Raw genomic sequence first — 24,486 nt, 5'->3', positions numbered from 1 at the left:
AGGTGTCGGAATTCTGCAAAAGACTCGTCAGCTATTGTGTGGCATTGAGGCAAAGTCGCATCTCTCACTATCAACATTACACAAAGCTGTCAGGTGCACAATTACAAAGGCTTGGGTATAAGCACTTTTACGTTCATAGCTGGGCTAATTTCATCCTAATTTGTACAAATATCTCTGCCTCTATTCAAAGAAGTTAAAAAATGTAATGCCTTTTACAAAATCTCGAATAATAAATGTAAGAATTTAACATAATCATATAAAAGTATGGATTTATCCAAATTAAACTTGGTAGGAAGTAGATGGTCTAATGGTTTCCATGTTTGTCTCTGCACTCTAGTACCAGAGACTGAAGCCTGGCCGAGGGTCATAAAAACGATCGAAAGTATAACTTCTGGGAAGGAAGTAAAACCGAGGTCATATGACACACTAAATTCGAGGCATATAAAAGAATATAATGACATTTGATCGATTATGGTGTAAACAAAATTCTCAAGCTGATTTGTGTCATCTGCCTACAGACCTATTTCAGTTGAAGATGGCAATGCTGCCTAATCCTGAATAGTGCTCTCTGGCTTCTGAAATTAGTAATGACGTGAAACTTCCCTGCAATACATGACAGTAGATTCATCTGAGAAATCTCAATGTGAATACCGCGTAATTGGTTAATAATAACTGGACAGATGTACTAAGAAGTAAATTAGCATTTAAACAGTGCAAGAAGACAAATTTAAAAAATACAATATCAAACTGACACTGATTAACTTATTTACTAATTAACTGCTACTGTAAAATTCGTGAGCACAGAATAATTTAATTTAGGAATTCAGTGCAATGATACCAAATCTCCCTTTAAATAAAAATATTTATCAACAACACACATGATTTTTACCTTGCTTTGATTGTTGATACACTGAAACACTCGGGTGTCAGGGAATGCTAGCAGCTTGAATGCAGTCTTCACGCTGCCCATATCACGCACATTCACCACAGCAAGACTGCCCAGCTCATACATGGCTTCAAATTTGTACCGCACTGGACCACGTCTGAACACATGATAGAGACCATGTGTTACATAAGATTATAACTGCAATAATCCTATACCAAGCATATTGTACGGAAAAGAATATCAGCATGGATAGGATGCTATTCAAACAATCTTAGATCAACTGTTGAATCTACAAAGATGTGCAAAGCAGCTTAAATATACTGTCATTGTCCAATGATGACGAAGGCTTAGCTGGCTTGTGCCATTTTTCCTTCCACATCCCATTATAATGCAAAAATGTCACATTGTAGCTGTTTTCATCTATCCAGTTTTTGACAAGTTAGAAGCAGCTTTCTGTTAATATTTTGTTTAGGTTTGATACATATTATACATTCTAGTATTCTTTGTACACTACTATGTGTAAATACTACATTAAGCAATTAGAGTTAATATGGTTACTGCTAATTTACTAGACATATTTGAGAAGTCTATTTGTGACTAAACATTTTCATAAATTTAGGCTTTCATCTTTATACAGAAGGGATTGATGAAATTTTAATTTTTATTAATTTTTTGTTTCTTGAGTTCTTGATAAATTCTATTTTTTTTTTTTTTTTTCCAGCGATATGAAAATTAATCATGCTTCTTTTTAGTGAACCTAACATGTCTATAGGAGCAGGGAAAATTACTGTAATTTTGTCTATTGTATTTGTCGATTTATTAGATATCCTTTCTCTCCCTCAGAATAAGCTTATAATCAGGGTGCATCTTATACAACGAAGATGCAATCAAGTTTACTCCCTTAGTTCCAATATTATAACAATAACTGGTTTGTCATATCAGAAGAATATACTTTACAACTACAGCCTTTTAATATTTCTTTAAACTACGCATGGGCATTTACCTTATTATTAAATCCATTTTCCTGAAGGACTATTCAAGAGAAGACAGACATTATAGAGAATATGTGCGCTCATTCAGCGCAGCTTAATACAACAATATGCATTTGTTGGCAGGGTCGAAAAAACTAAATAAACTGTTTTGTTGGCCATGTTTGTTATATTATATCGAACTTCTACATCTGATCCATGACTCATAATGATTTCATAATTATAAAATAAATTATTTATGTGGGTCTGATTATTTTTATTAATTATGAATTATTATATCCTCCCATCTTCCCCTATGAATAAAAGAGCAAGCCTAACTTTCGTGACTAGCATTCGCCCCTGATATAGGCCTATCACCTGATTGCAAAAGGAGAACTTAAAAGCCTACAAACAGTGAAGTGTATGAATGTATTAAAATGTATTGATGCAAAGTCAGTGAGAACAACATAAATAATCAAAAAACGTCATAATCTTATGCTCTGCCAATGCATCAGTAATCACAAACTCAAATTGTATGTGTTATGAAAGGCAAAATTAAAGTTCTATAAGGTGATGGTATGCCGCTCCCTTCTTTACAGATGTGAATCATGGTTAATCAGACAAAAAGATTTTAAACCTATTGAAACAGCAGAAATGCAATTTCTACGATCTGTAAAAGGCTGCTCAAGGATAGATAGAATTTGTAATGACTATATAAGGAGTGATTTAAACATACTGTATTTAAAATCAATTATAAAATCTTACAATACAGACAAAACTGGAAAGATCAAGAATGCCAAAAATAACTTTAAACTATATACCATTAGGAAGAAGAGAGGTGGGACACCCTAGAATGCGGTGGAATTGAAGCTGGGACTAGACCGAGAGCCTAAATCCGTGTGAACCAGAAGAGGAAGAAGTAGAAAGGCAAAGAAACTACATTCTTTTAATGGCACGAAAATTAAGATCTTCTAGTGCAATGCCACAGACAAAGAGCAGCCTGAATGGACCCAACATTATTCACAGACTAGTTTCATAAGAAATCTATGCTCAAGTTCAATGATGTCTTCAGGAGGGGGACGTACAGAGAGAAGGCGGAGTTAATGTTGCATCATATCCCTTCTTATCCGAATCACAGAAACTTAGTACACAATAATTTCCTCATCACGACAAAACTTATTTTTTAATTCGTTCAATTCCTCTCCTTCATTAATTCAGAAACTCGAGAACTTAAAACAAGACATCTTTACATTCACAGGTCATGACGTATAATAATGGAATAGCAGGGGACTGGAAAAATTTTCTCCTAAAGTCAGTTTTCAGTTTAGTGGAAATGTACTATAAAAATTAAACCAGGGACATGCATCTTATGCATTTAGTTATTCATACTATAACTGAACATATGCAAACATTACATTGAACAGCAAAAACTTACTCACTTTTTCTTTATTTTTCTAATAGTCAAGCAGAGTTTTCTGCACACAATTTATATTTTTGGCTCCCAGACTTTCCACAAACACTTTAGCCTGAAAAATCACACTAAGCATATCTCTGTACCACAGGACCTGACACACGGTGGCTTTTGTCCTGACAATGACAAAGTACTCCCATACTATTTCATTAATCTCTTCAATTGCAGTTTTCTTAAGTTAACTCTCTTTGTTGTTCCATTAGCACAGTTTTTCTCAGAGCTTCAAAATGATCGTTTTATTCTTTAGAATCTCGTACTCTGAATTTTACTGAGTTTGAACATCTTTACTATCTGCTTAACAGACAATAATGAATTACTTTTACTCTCGTGTTAAGATCAAGAACAACGCTTGTTTTTGAAAACATAATGACAGCTGCCAGACTCAAGTAAATTATTGCACTGTAGCCCTTTTTTAGTAGGCTTTTACGATGCTGTTTCAACATCTTAGATTATTCAGCGTCTGAATGAAATGAAGGTGATAATGCCAGTGAAATGAGTCTGGGGTCCAGCACTGATAGTTACCCAGCATTTGTTCATATTGGGTTGAGGGAAAACCCTGGAAAAAACATCAACCAGGTAACTTGCCCCAACTGAGATTCGAATCCGGGCCACCTGGTTTCGCGGTCAGACACACTAATCGTTACTCCACAGGTGTGGACCCTATAGCCCTTATTGAGTAAGATTTCTAGAAGGAACCAACAATTGAATTTCGATATAGGTAGTCATAGACGAATACTGCAGGCAGTGTTGTAACATTTAAATCTGAATTCCAAAGGAGATTGGCCAATCATTAGCACGGGAACTGGAAAGAATAGAGAATATGTAACAATCAAGCAATTACAGAATTCTGTAAGCAAGGCAACAATTAACAAAAGTACTACGAAGGAGAAAGGAAATGTAGCTGGTTTCACATTTAAACTCCTCTTAAAATAACGCAAGAGTTAGAACAGCCAGCTACCTGCTTGAATTTGTAGGCAGTAAACAACTATAAAATGATCCAAGTGATATGGATTCTGCTTGAATACAATCATTTATTTGTGGTAACAAACTCTGAAACACAAATGATCACCAATTCATGAATACTGAAATTATTCATAAGTTCAAATATATGCTGAAACAAATTCTGTAGATATATATGGAGCCTAAATTTTTTCTAAATGATACGTTTCAGAACATTGCAAATTTTCCGTAGAAAGTCTTATTTTAATTTTTATTTCTGCATTAAGACAGTTTCCGTTTAATCCAATAATTTAATATGTTTTCAGACTAGACTATAGTCGGCGGTCGGGTAGCTCAGTTGGCAGAGCAGCTGGCTATGGACTGGAAGGTCCAGGGTTCGATCCCGAGTGGTGACGGGATTTTTTCTCGTTGCCAAACTTTCAGAATGGGCCCGAGGTTCACTCAGCCTTCTCTTAAAATTGAGTACCGGGTCTTTCCCAGGGGTAAAAGGCGGTCAGAGCATGGTGCTGACCACACCACCTCATTCTAGTGCCGAGGTATGGAAAGCACGGGGCTCTACCTCCATGCCCCCCAAGTGCCTTCATGGCATGTGACGGGGATACCTTTACCTTTTTAACTTTTTCAGACTATAGTCACAGAGCCAGAAAAGGTTTTATTGTATTTAGACAAAGACAACACAATGTCAGGTGCCTGATATTATATGTTTTGAAAATAAAACATAGTTACAAGGCAACAAAAAACTGAAACTGGTGCATTGTACATTGCATTTTCTTGCTGAAGACTTGGATTCAATTCCCATTGAGTCCAAGAGAAATAAATTGTGGTGGACATAATGTTACATATACGTTTTCATTAATGCTATGTTTCTCTGCCAGTATTTCATCAATTGCACCATTAATAATGATGATGATCGACACTAACTGGTGCAATGTAGATTCATCTCCTGTGATACACCAACAAAGTGAGCTACAATTTTCAGCATATCAGTTCTAGAGGGAGATACCTGAGGTGAAAGACCAATGCAATCGCCACTGGGATGGAAGGAAGGGAGGAGGAGGTGAAGTAAGCTAGAAACTTAATTTCGTAAGTAGCAGTGGTGAAGCTCTTAAGAGGCTTTTGAGGCTAGCCTACCCAAAATATTTGAGTTATTATATCTAATAACAGCATAAGTTCGTAATAACGATATATTGTACCACTTGGCTTTGCTTCGATTCTTCCATATATTAAATTCACTGTTGGCAGTCATTACATTGCAAGAGGCTTGTAGCAAAGCCTCATAGTGATGCATGATGCCCTGGCTCACAGGCAGCGGTACTCACAAGCTTGAGGAAAGGCCGGGGAAGAGGGGTATAGATTCACTATGATTCAGTAGCAGAATGGGGGGCTAGTCTCAACCACGATATAATACACTGCACAATGTTCGTGTTCTGAGAATGTGCTGCATTGTTGAGTGTTAGTTTAATCAAAAGTGCATATGTGTGTGTGTGTGTGTGTGTGTGTGTGTGTGTGTGTGTTTTACATATTAATTTTGTGTAAAATGGCTCATACTGAGAGAACATTGAGATATTATTTGCAGAATTAACAGAGAAATAGTTTTCAAGTTGGATGTATGAAACAAAATGAGCTTACAAACATAGGAGATCGACACTACATTTACATGTTAAAACAGCAGATGGAGGAAGTCAAATAGAACATTTCAATTTTCATGGTATAAGAAATATTCTTGGTTAACAGGGTGCTCTGAGACAAATAAATTATATTGTTATACCAGTTTTCTGTTTGGTGGTGAAAATGAGTGGTCTTCATCTTCTTGTGTGGTCTGTGTCACAAAAAATTTTGATAGGAAAGCCGAGAAACATCTGCTATATAAAAAGATACAAGGTAAGCAGATTTTTTTCAGCCTACCCAGTATTTACACCTTAGCTTCGCCACTGGTAAGTAGTGGTTTAAAAGCTTTATCAATAGAAATACCTATTTGGAATCCAAGATGCTATCATGTAGCCATCACTGAATAGGTATGCATGCACCCTTTGTAGTGCGTTGTTCTCATTGGGGTCCAGCTCCAGCAAGTCTCCCTCATGCAGAATTGTGCGTCCAGGAGTTTCCAAAAGTGTCTGCCAAATTCAGTAAAAGCCAGTGTTACCAGACATGGAAAAGACAATACACAATCGTATGAACAAGTCAAAATTTGATGTTAGTAAAAGCTCTTAAATTTATGATATAAATTTAATTTTTTTTATGCCTTCAGTATGGTTAACTAAGGTTTTTCTAAAATTCTGTTCGTCTGGCAAAGTTGAATTCCATTTCTGAAGTATAAGATAAAATAATTCATTACAACCAATAAAAAACAGACAGGTCTCTATGATTTAGCATAGGTTAGTTTCACCAAGGACAATAAACACCTTCTAAAATTTTCCTGCACCTCTCATTCAGGGACAAGATTCTCTTAGGTACAACAAATCTATGAGCTGGACCTTACAATTTCAGTTTACTACTGTAAGAAAGTCATACTAAGAATTTTTATCACCAATTAATATCATCACCTTCAGTCAGGTTTGTACCTAGGAAATTAATTCTACAACGACATCTAAGAACAATGATCTGTAATAGTCTAAGCAACACTACAATGTACAGCTCGCTCAGAAGATCTGAAACCCTGGTTGACATCATTGGAAGGGGGGGGGGGGAGAACTGAGTGAATACGACAAAATGTGCTAAACATTTAACTGAAAACATTGACCTCTTACCATATGCCACTAGTTGGAGTCCTCAAGCTCTGCTAATCCAGCCATTTCATTGTTACAACTGGAATTACCATCACCATCGCCATCACTGATATCACCGAGGTTTATGATAATGGGTTCTATAACGTCATCACAAAATAACTCACGTTTCATATAATCATTTTCAATTTCTGTTTAACATTTTCACAAAGAGGACGCCAATTTTATTTATTTGAGAATACTAATTACAAGATAACTGCAGAGCTTTCCAAATTAGTAGGACATTTAAGAGAAACCTTTGCCCATCTGCAATGTGTATGGTTATTAGTTGTCCCTTTGATACCAATGCTGAGTCATCGCTTCAAGACTTGCTGTGGAGATGGTATGACACAATGTATAAATCACAGAGATACATAATATTTCTTCTCTCAGCTCGATAATTTGAAATTCGCCTATAGTAGTTCATTCTCTTTTGCCTAATATCGTATTTTTCAACTAATGACAACGTACTTGTTTTCGTTTTCTTTCGAGAAATTCCTAGTTTTTTAGCACTGCTCTAACACTAGTATTGCCCCTAATAAAGCCAATTGCGTCTTTCAGTTTAATTTTTAATGCAGTGACTGTTGCAATGCATTTCTCGGAGATGTAAAATCATACACTATCCTTCGCACTACATTTTAATCAAATGCATCTAATTTCAAAACACCCTTTTTATTTATTTTCTTCTTATCCGGCATTTCAAAAATGTATCGTTACCACACATTATATTCCTAGTTCGGGTCACAATTTTTTTGACACTACTACAGGACGTGCCTAGTCACTGCCACTTGTTCTTGAACTTTGTGTAGAGGAATTTCAATTCCTTGAGAAGTTTCTTTAGACATAAACATCAATACATTGTTCATAACTTCTTTGGTTTGAATATTAAGATTCTCCCCCCCTTTTAATTTTGAAATGTTGTTGTTTTCTAATGCCAGGCGTTTGACAATAAAGTCATTTGACCTCTTGCACTCCAATATTTTTCAAAGATATTATCATGGCCAGCCACTGAAGCACAGATTTTGAAGTGTTCCGAATCCATTTCTTGGTTTGAGTTGCGCAATGGGCAGTTAGGGGACTGGTATATTCCAATTCTATGCAGGTGTTTGGCCAAACAATCATGGCCTGTTGCCAATCTAAATGCAGCTACAGACGATTTTCGTGGTAAATCGGGAATTAACTGTGGATTTTGATCCAGAGAATTCCATTTTTTCCCTTGCGATTTGTTATCAAATTTTGTTTGTTGAAGTCTAAGTATGTAGATTTAATAAATCTTTTCACAGAGTAATACGTAGATTTAGTAACAGGTCTGTAAGTAGCAGTGCTGCCCTTCTTTGCTAAAGCATCCGCATTCTCGTTTCCCAGGATTCCACAATGGGATGGTATCCATTGGAATACATTGGAATTAATTTTTAAATAACTAGAGCCATTTTCTTAAGAATTGCAATTTATAAACACTTAAAATAACTCTGCTAATACACACAATTTAAATACACACACACCTACTGTACTTATAAATGCTAATGAATATTTTTAACACTTACGTAATGTAACACAAAGCTATTCACTACAAGCACCTAGTATGGAGCGAACGTGACAGAGAGAAATGTTTTTCAAGTGGACTTCACACCTGACCAGGAACCAATACCTGGTGTTTAAATCTCAACTATCATGAGGCTTTCAGATCTTTCGCAGTAGCTGTACTACAGCTCTATTTTATGATATAGGTGTAGGATACATAATTTCTTCGGCATACAAGCAAAACACATTAAGTAAGAAATACTACGCCTGAAAGCTCTTAACAAAACTGAACCCTCAAAATATTATTTTTAGTAAGTTGTTTCTCTTTATGTGTACCGGTATTTAATTTTCCAATTCTAAGTCTATACACATACAGTATGTACATCCTTTTCTCATAAGTAATATTTTTTACTTAATGTGTTTTGCTTGTAAACAGACGAATTACTCACTATTTTCATAATGTCACACATAGTCAATCACCTGCGACTAGTGCTTGAGGTACTGACATTTTATTCTATGTTGTTTGACATGTGCATACATTCTTCAGAATTCATTCACATTCTCTTTCTGTCTTTCACATACACGCACACAAACAAATACACTAACAAAGTTCCAGTTATCCACTCATTCATTATTATGACCCAGTCAGTCACATAACGGTTTTTCACAAGATGAAACAGCAAATTCTATGAGATTTGTAACAGACACAGTGGCTATGGGACACCCCATTTTATCATTGCTTTCCATTACTACACAGTTACATCTCACCAACTCTTCGAGTCTCTGTATTCTAAAGGGGGTCGTTAATTAACTACATTGACTACAATTTGTAGTCAATGCTTACTACAATTTCCTTCAAGACCTCAGAGAATGAACTATCACTATTTATTCATACTATTTCGATGCAAATGCGCTACAGTCCATATTTTCAATCCACTGCCACTGATTTTCACATATTTCTTAGTTGTATAAATGAGACATAAGTTTTCATAAATAATAATAAGGATAACAGAAATTTAACTAGTTCGGTACTTGTGAAAGAATTCAAATGTAGCCTACTTTATACATGCAAGAGCATCTTCAATTACAATTATCTTTCCATCTTGTGACGACAGACTTTGTTGTAATGAAGCTCTTCCTCTAAGAAATATAACTGTTTTCAGAATAATTTATTAAAATATATTCATATTTTTCTTTGTACCCTCTACAAGAACTGTTACGTTTTCCTTCAAACAGTCAGTCACAGTCACACAAATTAAAATATTTATAATTCCACTTAATTATAAAAAAACATGCACACGTGCACACACATTTACTTTTTTCAGTCAAGATGTAGTTACAAGTGCAAGGATATTTCCAAGGAAAGATCAATCTTCTTTTTCTAACCAGAACAAATAAGACTAGGGTAGAGGAGCAACAGAGTACAGAAACGATTGTAGAGGAAAGACAAGCAATCTTGAAAATAGCCCTACTGTACTGGCTTACACAACACTTAACTCTACAACCTGGATATGGACATCAACTCATTTGTTTTCACACAAGAGAAGTGCAGGAGAGATAGAAGCAGGCACTCCTCCATTGAAGACACTCTTATGAGGTAGAGTACCCTTTTGTCGATAAAGTTATGTTGTATAAATGGCTCAAGTCTGGGAATCTATCTGGCGAGTAGTGGTTCCTTATTATTTATGTTTGTTTTGACGTAGTCTATTATGCCCTGGTCTTCAAAAATAGCATTTAGTATTCACCCTGTACACAGAGTGAACCGTAAGTAATGGCATTAATTCTGGTGGGCGATTCCTTGAGGAAAGAGCAACAAACAAGTCAAATACCATTTTGCTATATTCTGAATAGTTTTGCAGAAAAATGTGGATTTTAAAATACACGAATTATGAGATTCTGTAATGTTGTGTGCTGCAACCAGCTGGGAATACATATTGTGTTGCTCTAAAGCCTAAACAACCTCTTCACCTGGGTTGTTGAAGCCCACTGTCATCATGCTTTTAAACATGTAAGAAAAAATACAGACAACATACAGTTTAATTTTTATGTTTAAACTGTGTTAGAGAACGGAGAATGAACACTGCTTATTTTAAGTAAAACAAAATCTTGGAAAATTTAAAATAAACTCTACAACCTAATTTTAATCAAATGTTCAGAGAACACAGGATTAAGACACACTTCTTTCAAACTAAGAAATATTTCTACACTCCTATTGCAACTGAATATTCTACAGATCGTGAACAATAATGATGTATGTTTTATGTTATAAAAACAAAATTTTATAACATTTACAATGCTAGAGAATAAAATAAAAATACTATAGCTTATGTTACATTAAAGTAACAAACAAAATTAAAATAGTAATATTATGAAACACGTTTATAACGTTATAGTTTATTAGTTATGAAACGAACGTAGTGAGTATCTTTTATGAATGCAATAACATTATAAATGAGTTTCATTCTGTAATGCTACTTTTTTTGTAAGACAGCAATATAAAACAATATTAATACAGAAATAATATGAGATTTGTAATGATGGGTAGTTTTGATATCATGGTCTATGAAGAAAGAGGTTGCTATGACAAAAAAAATTTTAATAAAAAAGCCGTCCTAAATAAGGGTTCGATTAGATCGGCCTATTAATCAATTCATAAAGAATAATCATTAAAACCAATTGTGTGACAATTTGAAAGGAAAAAGAAAACATTAAGATAAATGGTACGAAAACATAGGACATCATTTACAATAAAAGTTTGTTGGGTACAAATGATTACTAATTATAGCTAAGGATGATTTTAACACATGAGATCCTATGGCATCAATCATTGCATCAGAAATTTTAAATTGTTTAAGTTGATTTAAAGTTTCTCGTGGGATCGTGCCACGGGCACCGAACATGAGCCCAAAAACTGTCCAATGTGTGATGTGGTATTGTGCTCCAAGATGCTGACAACAAGGCTCATATATGACTTGTTTTTCACGACACATTAAATAGGCTATTATAGCACTGGCAAATTGTTTCATAATGTTATAGGGAAACAACTCAGAAACTCCGTTGGTCTGCGCATGCGTCAATCATAAAGAGTGACACAGTATACTATTCACCTCCTCCTTCCTACTCGTCAGTCAATAATGGGAGAAGACGTTACTTACGTAGGCTTTCAATGAAGCAGAATATTTTCGCATTTTTTATAGGTACTTAATAGCTCAAAAGTAGTAATCAGATTCTAATAAGGAAAAAAGTATGTTGAAGAGTACTGTTTGCAGATTTTTAAGATGTTTGAGTCACCGCAATATAACAAATATAAGACTTTTTAATTAAGGTTTGTTTTATACTATTGTAGTGCGGGAAAATATGTTTTTGAAGTAGAAAATCGATCAGTGATAAACTTTTTTTCTTGAAGAGCTAAGTGGGTAGTTGCAGTGTATGAAATCGTCTAAATAGATTCTACTTTATGTTGAAAAAAAAACCCATGTTAATAGAATGAGTCAACAAGATATCATCACTTCTTAAGTTTATGTCTAACTGTTTGCAGTCGGTCAAGTAGAGTGTACATAAGCATTTATTGTTTTGATTTCATTTACTTAAAGGGACAGGCTAAAATGTTTAGTCAATTGTCTCCAATCTTTTCAATTGGACTTTTGTAACAGAAATTGGGTCTCCATTTAAGAACCGATTGTGTTGCCACCTTTTTGCAAAATATGGAAAAGACAAGTGGAAGAAATGTGTTGAGCACATTAAAAATAACAGAGAACAATATTTTTCTAGTGTTAATGTAATGAGACAGGAAACTGACAGAATAATTTCGTTAGGAGAATGTTTAACTGATAGCAGTGATGCATCAGATGACTTGTCAATCAGTAGCGACAATGGAGTTTTCCCAAGTTGTTGACCTGTAACTCTATGATACAAGTTATGCCTTCTTAATAGAAGTCATGACGTTTTAGTTGGCATGGTAATATTTTTACAGCATTAGTACGATAATATGGTATATTATGCACGATTTTCACTAACGATAAGAACTGTTTATAAGCTATTATTTTTAAACTCTTCGATTTAATTTTAATTAAATATTCCGTGAATAAAGCCAATAAGAACAGCTTATTTTACATTGTACAAACGTAATTAATGATTTAAAAGATCTTTTGTCGTACTACGAGCATTTTCTTCAGCCAGTTAGAAACATTCCCTCCCACTTTAATTTTTAAAGTAGGAATTGGTAAACTTACATATAAGAAATCAAATTTCCCAAGCTATATTTAAAAGGAATTTGTTGTTTCCACTTCCCGTTGTCTCACCCATTCCTTGCATATGTGAGTGCATATATCCAGGCAGCTTTATAGTGTTGTCACAGCACACCAGGGTTTAAAATTCCTTCATAGAACGAGAACTTACGTTAGTTTGGATCAAATTTCTGCACATTTGAAGGACAAAACTAAAATTCGTTAAGTCATTTATTATCATAATATATTCCTCTCTCATACTGACTAAGCATGTTGGGAATTAATTCAATAGCTTTTCCAAAATACGCTATGAAATATTTCATATAAAATTATTTTTTTCTCGGAAAGGAAGCACAAAGGAGCAAAATTGTATTAAACTTTTTTGTTTTAAATAACTCAAGGAATAACTCCTTGAAATTAATAACATCATTTACGGTTCACCCTGTAATATATATATATATATATATATATATATGCTGTTGTTGTTTTCTAATGCCAGGCGTTTGACAATAATACATATATATATAATCTAATGCCGATGACATCTTACAATTCCTAGTAACCATAGCCTTCTATTCATAGTAAATATTATTCACAAAAAATTACCATCAAGTACAACCTCTTAGAAAACGACGTCCCTTGTGACAAAAAAAAAATCAGTCAGTTCTGAAGGACCAGTAATATAAGATATATACATACATAAGTGTTCTGTTTATTGGCAGGTCTTTCACTGCAAAGCCAGCATTCTTCAATCTTTCCTATTTCCTGCCTTCCTCTTAGTCTCTGCATATAATCCACATATCTTAATGTCTATCATCTGATATCTTCTTCTGCCCCGAACTCTTCTCCCATTCACCATTCCTTACAGTGGATCCTTCAGTATAATATAAGATATGAGAGGAGAATTCTCAAGAACCACACAGTGTGGAAATTTTCAATCACCACACAGTGACACACAACAGACTCAATACAGTATTGATAGAAATTACTCACTGCCAGAAATATAACGAAAACTATAGCAGAGATACATAAATACGCCAAAAAACTGAAAAGAATCTGGAAAATGAAGGAGATGAAATTATCCACAATAGGAATAGTACCCGTGGCAATAGACAAAATACCCTCCACCTACAGAACAGTGTAATAGTTTCTGAGAATGAGTGACTAGTGACGAACCTTGCTTCCATTTGGCAACTTCTCTAGTGACAATATTGGGTTTATTACCCTAAGAAATCCTAAAAAAATTAATAACATTAACGGAAGTAACGATTGGTAAGAGTTAGTGGCAGTGTATCTGCTCTAGACTATTTCTCCATGCACAACAGTTAATGCAGCATTTGTACATAATCATGCTGATAAACTGCACCATTCTGTGGTATAATGAAAGTTCGAAACTAAATATAAAAAACATTAACAATAATAATCAGCAGCATGAACATATCTGAATATACACTATTACTTTAAAATACTGTTTTACTAAATTACACTAAAGTCATATTTCTAATGACGACAAAACCACCACTACCACCACCACCAATGCTGCTACTGCTATTCTCGCCATTATTATTATTATTATTATTATTATTATTATTATTATCATTATTATTCTAATTATATCTAAGGGGCAGTTTCTCTTATCTGATCTTACCACACATCCTTCAACTTTTTCCAAAATGGCAGCCAGTTTTCGCCTTCTCTCCTCCTCTTCCTTCTCCTCTTCTCCTTCACCTGATGTTCCATCACTGTCAATGGCACTAGGAATTTTGTCACCCAACAATGAAGTTGTAGCAAGAGATGAGAGCAAAGACCTCTGTTCTGTCAGCATGTGGGATAACTGGTACATTTCACTTTCAAGATCTGGGGTCATTAAGTTAAGAAAATAAATGACTCCACATGTATTAGGAATACTATTTTTAACATATAGCCTACTTTGCTCCCATTCAAAAACTGAAACAAAATATTTCCCTACAGCGTGGCAACACTTATAAGGATCCTAAAAGAACAAGGAATGATACACAGTAAATACATAGTTTGCCTAAAGAATATCATTGAACACAATGCAATTTCACGTGCAGTTAACAGTATTTCAGATAATGACAGTTCGTGGAACATCCATGGAAAGGGGACAGTGTAGCAGATAACTCTCATTTTCCATGAATCATGAAAGGTACACCATCAAAAATTCTGCCTCACATGTCTTCTGTAGGTTATATCAAATACTTGATAGAGCCTATACACACAGTGTTCGAGATAAAGCACTGTATCTTTAATTTTTGAAATAATAGTGCAAGGAAAGTTCTACCTACAGAAGGTTGTTTATTTCAGTATTTTTTTAAATGGAAAAGATATTCCACGAAACACATCATCATTTGAATCACATTTCTATTTTCATTAGTTTCGAAGTTACAAAGGTACGAAATTTCATAATTGCTACTGATATAGTAGTTAAGATCCTACTGTAGCTCCTTACAAATATGATGACTTTCATCTGCAAAACGTCCATGTAGGGTTGCCAGGTGTCTGTATGAAACTGTAACAGCTTATTTCTTATTGACTTCATATGAGAAGTCCAAAATATCGTATTTACGGATTATTAAAAGAATGGCCATTTTTTCATAATTTTAAAAAATATTTCACATTCTTCTTAGTGCCTACAGATATCGTATCTTATGTTAAATCATCGCATTACACATCAAATAAAAGAATGTCAAGTGACAGGTAATGCATACTGTGCTGTTTCTGTATGCTTCTACTGTATGCCATTAATATTTGCTTGTGACTGTACACTGCACTGCATACAGCTCAGAGCATAAGATAGAGCGACAACATAACAAATAACAATGCAGAATGCAGTTACATTAAACAGAAAAACAATACAAAACAGGAGTATGTTTATCAACATATCTAATTAATCACTGATCATATACAGGGCCATTCAAGACCTCTGTAACAAACTCTGAGGATCAATAGATCTCGCAATGAAGATCATTTTTCGTAAAACGAACCATGTTCTCTGATGCTTCATGAAGGAATGAAGGAGCTACGCAACATCGAAAAAAATACAGGTTTTAGTGACATTTACAATTATGAAATGAATCATTCATTTATTTCTTCAAGTACCCTTGTGGACAGGTTACAAGTGTCCTGTCATTTTACTGCCCCCCCCCTCTTTGACTGGAGCGCTCTTCAGAACACCCTTCCATTGTTCATGGAGGATGTACATTTCACTATGTGAGGGGACATGTGATTCAACATAATGTCCCAATACACTTCAACTTGGTTGTATGAGCACATCTGAACAATGGACAGGGAGAGCTGGACCTGTTATGTGGCCAGCGTGATCACCTTACTTCCCGCCCTTAATATTTTTCTTGTTCTTCTGGGACATGTGAAGTAATACACCATTCGAATTGACACCACAGAGGAATTGACTATGCGAGTTTAGCTGCTTTTGATAAAATTTGATACAGATCGATAACCACTGCTACAATGATGTAATGAATGTAATCAGGTTCAAGATAAACACTTTGAACACCTGTAACTTGTCAGCAAACATACTTGAAAAATAATAATTTCATAATTATTAATGTCACTAAAACCTGTCATCTTTTTCATGTAGCTTAGTTCCTAAATGAGACATCGGAGAATATGGGTTGTTTTACGAAAAATGATCCTCATTGCAAGATCTATTGTTCCCAAGATTTTGTTGCAGAGGTCCTGAATCACCTTGTATAACATTTTGATCAGTCTAATGGACATTCAAGACAACCACTTTTATCAATTTCATATGCAATCCATTTAGTGACTGCAAAAGAAGTCACGTTATAACCCTTATGGAACTGCATAGAGCAACTGTACTTCCATCTAGCAGTCATTACCAAAATATGCCTTTTTGACAGTGGAGGCTCTGATGGTTGTTTTCATTTTATGTTGCCATTTCATAACATGGGAATGGCCAATCTGATATATATGTGATCAGGGTTCAAACTAACATATTATAAAATAAATATAATATGATAGGATAATATATAAAATTTCAGAATGCTGAATTTTCATATGACATAACAGAGTTTACAATATTCTTTCACTTGCTTCTGATCTGTCGGTGATTTATTTTAGTACTATTAGGAAAGTTCAGGATAACAGAGAGGGTTTGGAGTTGAATGGGTTACATCAGCTTCTTGCCTATGCAGATGACGTGAATATGCTAAGAGAAAATCCACAAACGATTATGGAAAACGCGGAAATTCTAGTTGAAGCAAGTAAAGTGATAGGGTTGGAAGTAAATCCCGAAAAGACTAAGCATATGATTATGTCTCGTGACCAGAATATTGTACGAAATGGAACTATAAAAATTGGAGATTTATCTTTCGAAGAGGTGGAAAAATTCAAATATCTTGGAGCAACAGTAACAAACATAAATGACACTCGGGAGGAAATTCAATGCAGAATAAATATGGGAAATGCGTGTTATTATTCGGTTGAGAAGCTTTTGTCATCTAGTCTTCTGTCAAAAAATCTGAAAGCTAGAATTTATAAAACAGTTATATTACCGGTTGTTCTGTATGGTTGTGAAACTTGGACTCTCACTTTGAGAGAGGAACAGAGATTAAGGGTGTTTGAGAATAAGGTTCTTAGGAAAACATTTGGGGCTAAGAGGGATGAAGTTACAGGAGAATGGAGAAAGTTACACAACGCAGAGCTGCACGCATTGTATTCTTCACCTGACATAATTAGGAACATAAAATCCAGATGTTTGAGATGGGCAGGACATGTAGCACATATGGGTGAATCCAGAAATGCATATAGAGTGTTAGTTGGGAGGCCGGAGGGAAAAAGACCTTTGGGGAGGCCGAGACGTAGGTGGAAAGATAATATTAAAATAGATCTGAGGGAGGTGGGATATGATGGTAGAGACTGGATTAATCTTGCTCAGGATAGGACCAATGGCGGGCTTATGTGAGGGCGGCAATGAACCTCCGGGTTCCTTAAAAGCCAGTAAGTAAGTAAGTAAGTAAGTAACTACTTAGTGTCTCTTAAGATGCAAATTTATTTACATCAAAATGAGTGATTCACCTCCGCGCAAAACAAAGAGATTGTGTGTATATGAAAAAAATTCACACTTGGCTTCACGAAAGCTTAAATTTTTATCATAGTTGTCATTCAAGCAATTAGGATAGATTTAACCTGCTTACTTACTTACAAATGGCTTTTAAGGAACCCGAAGATTCATTGCCGCCCTCACATAAGCCCGCCATCGGTCCCTATCCTGTGCAAGATTAATCCAGTCTCTATCATCATACCCCACCTCCCTCAAATCCATTTTAATATTATCCTCCCATCTACGTCTCGGCCTCCCAAAAGGTCTTTTTCCCTCTGGTCTCCCAACTAACACTCTATATGCATTTCTGGATTCGCCCATATGTGCTACATGCCCTGCCCATCTGAAACGTCTGGATTTTAAGTTCCTAATTATGTCAGGTGAAGAATACAATGCGTGCAGTTCTGTGTTGTGTAACTTTCTCCATTCTCCTGTAACTTCATCCCGCTTAGCCCCAAATATTTTCCTAAGCACCTTATTCTCAAACACCCTTAACCTATGTTCCTCTCTCAGAGTGAGAGTCCAAGTTTCACAACCATACAGAACAACCGGTAATATAACTGTTTTATAAATTCTAACTTTCAGATTTTTGGACAGCAGACTGGATGATAAGAGCTTCTCAACCGAATAATAACACGCATTTCCCATATTTATTCTGCGTTTAATTTCCTCCCGAGTGTCATTTATATTTGTTACTGTTGCTCCAAGATATTTGAATTTTTCCACCTCTTCGAGGGATGAATCTCCAATTTTTATATTTCCATTTCGTACAATATTCTGGTCACGAGACATAATCATATACTTTGTCTTTTCGGGATTTACTTCCAAACCGATCGCTTTACTTGCTACAAGTAAAATTTCCGTGTTTTCCCTAACCGTTTGTGTATTTTCTCCTAACATATTCACGTCATCTGCATAGACAAGAAGCTGATGTAACCCGTTCAATTCCAAACCCTGCCTGTTATCCTGAACTTTCCTAATGGCATATTCTAGAGCGAAGTTAAAAAGTAAAGGTGATAGTGCATCTCCCTGCTTTAGCCCGCAGTGAATTGGAAAAGGATCAGATAGAAACTGACCTATACGGACTCTGCTGTATGTTTCACTGAGACACATTTTAATTAATCGAACTAGTTTCTTGGGAATACCAAATTCAATAAGAATATCATATAACACTTCCCTCTTAACCGAGTCATATGCCTTTTTGAAATCTATAAATAACTGATGTACTGTACCCTTATACTCTCATTTTTTCTCCATTATCTGTCGAATACAAAAAATCTGATCAATAGTCGATCTATTACGCCGAAAACCGCACTGATGATCCCCAATAATTTCATCTACGTACGGAGTTAATCTTCTCAAAAGAAAATTGGACAAAATTTTGTACGACGTCAACAAAAGTGATATTCCTCGAAAGTTACCACAGTTGGTTTTGTCCCCCTTTTTAAAAATAGGTACAATTATGGACTCCTTCCATTGTTCTGGTACAATTTCCTTTTCCCAAATAGCAAGTACAAGTTTATAAATTTCGCTATACAATGCATTTCCACCCTCTTGTATTAATTCTGCTGGAATTTGATCGATACCTGGAGACTTGTAGTTTTTCAGATTTTCTATTGCAATTTCGACTTCTGAAAGCGTGGGTTCGGGTATAAATGGCTCAGCAGTTTGTATTTCAATTTCGTCCCGATCATTTCTATTTGGCCTATGTACATTTAGTAGTTGCGCAAAATAGTTTTTCCATCTGTTTAGGATTGATGGAGAGTCTGCAAGCAAGTCACCATTCTCATCCTTGATCACGTTTACCCTTGGCTGATATCCGTTCTTAAATTCCTTTATACCCTTATATAAATCTCGAATGTTTTTATTCTTACTATTTGTTTCTACCTCATTCAGTTTTCCCTTCACGTAACCTCTCTTTTTATTCCTAAGTGTACGACTTGCTTCCTGTCTTTCATGGAAATAATTATCTCTCTTCTCCTCAACTGGATCCTGTAAGAATTTCAATTTTGCCTGTTTCCTTCTTTCTACTACCATGCAACAATCTTCAGATTTAACCTGCTAGCTAATGCTAAAAAATAAAATATCAATAATCATAACATAATTTGTATTATACAGTAATGTGATAATTCAGTTTATAAAAATTAAAAGTTTTTACTAGAAATCAAAACTTTTATTTAAAAAAAATTAGTAGCATGGAAGAATTTTCAATTGGTCTTTTAATTTAAAACCCAAGTAATAAAATTACAATAACATAAACTGCTAATTAGTAATTTGGTGTCAGTATTTTTTAGATATTCTTTCAAATTATGTGTATTTTTCTTGTGATAAACATCACACCACATCGACCTCATCATGTCCCTTATTGGCATTCTGAAAACCTGGTAATCCTATGTCCATGTTGGGCTTCCTCCTCCTGCACTCTTGGTCCACAATAAGGCACTGTTTTTCTAGTATTTTTCAACAAATGGGACTTTATTTTGCATGTTGGAACTTTTGAACAAATACCTAGGTTATCCAATATAAAATTCAATGTGCACAAGTAAACGAGATTTATGCAAGTCTAATTTTTCAGGTGAAGCTCCTTGTCAAGCAAACTTGAATAATTTCAAGGGAAAAAATTGTTCCGGGGCCAGGTATCGATTCTGGGGCCTTTGGTTGAGCGTACCAGTGGTCTACCAACTGTACATACGTTAACAGAAAACCACAATTCCAAGTCACACAGAGTTTGTGTGCACTCGATGTGGGTCTCTGGAGACTTGAGACGGTGTCAGGTGAAATTTCTGCATAGCTCAGTTGGTAGAGCGTTAGTACATTCAACCAGAGGTCCCGAGATCAATACCCGGCCCAGAACAATTTTCCCCTTGAAATTATTCAAACGAGATTTTGTTTGCTATACTGTATTGTGCATCCAAGGAAGGAGTCATATCACAGGCATGTCACTGTGATCGGTTTCTTATGCTCAGAATTCATTTCTCGCCACAAACACAGGGAAATGGAGCTTAGATCCCGATTTCTCTTGGAAAATGATCTAGCTACTTACTTTTCATGAAGTCCTTTGTAAACTTCTGTTTTGTATTCAACAGGGAGTGTTCATAAATTAATTATTTTCACTTCAGTGATTTCTTCATAAGTAATCTTTCATAATGTCATTATAAAGGATTAATATCTTTTCATATTTCTATCAGTTTAAAATATATAGTTTCTGTAAAAGAAAAATGACAGGAGAAGCAACATCCTTCGTTTAACATGTCCATTATCATTTATGGATGAGTCTTGTCACAAAAAGATATCAAATTTAAGCAGTGGAATGAAATCTCTGTAAGATAAAGAGTACCTAATTATACAGGATAGAAAATAATGAAATTATTATGTGATGATAATTTATATAATAAAAAAAAAATAAACTTTCTAGAACAACTAACTATGGAATCCAGCCTTGCATATCTACAAATGCAGAGACAAAATGGCAAAAGCATGCTGATAGAATGAATCGAATAAGAATTCCAAGACAAATCCTACAATATATACCTCGTAGCAGATCTATAGGATGACCGGGTAAAAGATGGAATGAGTCTGCAACAGACCACATGGTCTGAAGCCTGTTCAGTAAATGATGATGATGATGAAGAAGAAAAAAAAAACAAATTAATATATATATATATATATATATATATATATATATATATGGAGAAAGAATGCAAGTGACAATAACACTTAAGTTGGTGCTACAGTATCAAATAAAGCTTTTGTCTAGCACTTTTTTACATGTAATGGTGGACCTCAAAATAAATATGCGAGACAATGAAGAGTATGGTATAAATTATGGGACAAGTTCATCCATTACGCTATAGACTTATCGTGTTATCTTATAATTTTAACATGAAATAGATTGTTCAGTAAATTTTGCCTGGAACCCTCTCATTCAGCGACAGATTTTTTGTGCGTAGTAAATCACAAGAGGGACTCCCAGCTTTACTTCTCTTATGAGAAAGCCATGCTGAGGACTTATAAAACCCCTTCACCCCAGAGTTTAAATCTAAGAAGCATTAGACCACCAAAAACAGGTAAGGAGACATTAGTAAACCCAGAAATAGAGATATCTGAGACCAGAATAGGTAAAGAAGCATAAACCTTAAAAGACAAAGCGAGAAGAATGCAGTAAACATACAGTAGCTCTACAAATACTTCAAATCCATTATGGTGAATTTGGATCTGCTCAGTTATCTACCGTGTTTCTCATTCAAGATTCCATTTTTTGAAATAGTTAGTGTGAAATAATAAAAATTCATATAATGCTTAGACATTTCATATAATAAGATTCAGGATATGCATGTCATATAATCATAAATTATGTAACTTATATAATGAACCAGACATTATTAGATGTATAAAGATCAGAATGCTGGAGTGGGCAGGACATGTACTTCGTGCCATTGACAGAATGATAAAGGGGATATTTAATGCAGTGGCAGAAGGAACCAGGAAAGTTGGAAGACCTACGTTAAATGGGAAAAGGTGTGAGAAAGATGCAAAGATAATTGGAATTAAGAAGGTCGGTGCTAAATAGGGAAGAATGAGGAAAACTTCTTCAGAAGGCCAAGGCCCACAGAGGGCTGTCGAGGCAGTGATGATGATGATGATGATGATGATGATGATGATGATATGCATGTCATGGTGCATGTTTATTCTCTTTCATATCTAGCTGTACACATATGAATGCCCTTCATTCTCTTCTTTATTAAAAAACTATATTTCACTGGTAGGCCTACCGCTTGAGATGGCAATGGAAGTAGTCATAAAGCATGTGCAATAAAAAAGGTTTTATATTGAATTAGGTGAAAAGCACCATGACGCTGTAAAAAAATTGTGTTCATCTCACAGATAAATTTTTGGGTTAGTGAGTGAAGAGCTAAAACTGCAAAAAAGGCAACTGTAACAACACTCGTTATCAGAGAAATATGTTGGAGTAATTGTTCAATAGGGACGTAAATTCATACTACTAGTAAAAGAAGGAAGAACTACAGTTTTCTGTGTACGCAACGAATTGTCTGGTGTTTATGAAACAACAATCATTCAACTGAGATCAGTCAAGTGCTTTAAGGAACTGTTCCGCAACTACAAGAATATGCATTCCAAAATCAAATTGCATAACCACCAAGTGAACCTTACAAACTAAAGGAAATGACTATAAGGAACAAGTTGTAGTTTAGGCAATAATTAAGGCCTATTTCACAATTTAAATAGTGTTAATCAAAAGAACTTCACTGGATTTTCACACACATCCTGATGATATATCAGAACTATCTAACAGCAAAACACAAAACGAGAATGAGTCCAGATTAATGGATAACATTCTTCTTTCAGAAGACCAGTAGAACTAGAAAAGATGGAGTGACCTATTCTCTGAATATATAAACATCATATTATACTATGAGGGATTGGTTTTTTTTTTGTACATGCATACAAAGGATACGAGATATTTCTTTCGCAGTCTCAATGAACTGCATGTAGTTTTGGTAAACATTCTTCTTAAGAAGAACATTTGTCTCATCCGCTAGAGCCTGAATCTTCTGGCGTTGTTGCTGGAGCTCCTGACCTCCCACACATCGTTGTGAAAGTTCTTTAACATCTAAATCACAGATTGCCTTTTCTTGCCAAAACATTCAATATATTAGTAATTCTAACTATATAATATAAGCCTTCAACAAAATAATAGTATCATAACACAGACTATAGTAAATGCTTAATAATACAGTGAAACCTAGGTAAGACGCTCTTCAAGGGACCACATAAAAATAGCGTATTAAACAGGACTGGATATTAGAGAGTGTGGGTCATTTTTGGATTTTTTTTAATTTTAACATATACGTAAGACTCAGCATGAACATTTGTTGAAAAAAATTTAAGGATTAAATACTGTAATTATGCAGGATAGAAGGTTATTTTATTTTCTTTCCTTTCAGAAAATGTCAGAATAAATACACTGTCTCATCAATTAAAGAGCCCCTTTATTAAAAAGGCAAAAAATTGTTTTCTGTCTTCCACTTGATCCAGTACTATGAATAAATTGCATTTTCCACACTATTCAAATCGGAAGTGACATCAGTAATTTGACTATAAGAAACATTAACGAATCTATGAATCACAGATACCGTGGCAAGGGCTTCATTGTGAGAGGATTTGGAATGTCTACCACTTCCACTTCACCTTCATCAAGTCGTCACTGACAATGTGATTTAAAACTGCCAGGAAGAGAGATAGACTCTATACTTGTTTTTTTGAAAGATGGGACATGACAGTTAAGCGGCCGAGCTTGGAACTACAGTGCCATGTTGCCAATAAGGACTACCACGCTGCCAGCTGATGGAAGCTAGCAATAGTCCTTAAGATGGCTAACGTTAAAACATTCATTGACAATTGACGCGAAGGTAAGAAAACAATACAAAAATCAAGAGAATAAAAGACGAAACGTACCAATGCTAACATTGTGTGCACAATAAATGTCGCCAAGGGAGCTATTAAGCACTCACCACGTGGGAACTGTAAGTTTGGCAACTCAACCGTTGTTACCATAGGAAGAAGCCTACC

At 35.0% G+C, this 24,486-nt stretch overlaps 1 protein-coding gene across 1 annotated transcript in view; it reads right to left on the bottom strand.

The window, feature by feature from the left end:
• Nucleotides 1-24,486, bottom strand: part of Exo84 (exocyst 84) — a 78,009-nt gene that overhangs the window by 45,943 nt on the left and 7,580 nt on the right. Inside the window, exons 2-5 of the mRNA XM_069843305.1 lie at nucleotides 23,372-23,527; nucleotides 14,443-14,651; nucleotides 6,257-6,399; nucleotides 890-1,043 (exon numbers count right to left, since the gene is read on the bottom strand). Of these exons, the coding sequence (XP_069699406.1) occupies nucleotides 890-1,043; nucleotides 6,257-6,399; nucleotides 14,443-14,651; nucleotides 23,372-23,527 (662 nt within the window). The remainder of the gene's footprint in view (nucleotides 1-889; nucleotides 1,044-6,256; nucleotides 6,400-14,442; nucleotides 14,652-23,371; nucleotides 23,528-24,486) is intronic.

Source organism: Periplaneta americana, chromosome 13 (assembly GCF_040183065.1).
Source record: "Periplaneta americana isolate PAMFEO1 chromosome 13, P.americana_PAMFEO1_priV1, whole genome shotgun sequence".
In the NCBI taxonomy this organism is placed as follows: Eukaryota; Metazoa; Arthropoda; class Insecta; order Blattodea; family Blattidae; genus Periplaneta; species Periplaneta americana.
The sequence above is the reverse complement of the archived record's forward strand: the minus strand, read 5'-3'. Positions and strand labels throughout refer to the sequence as shown.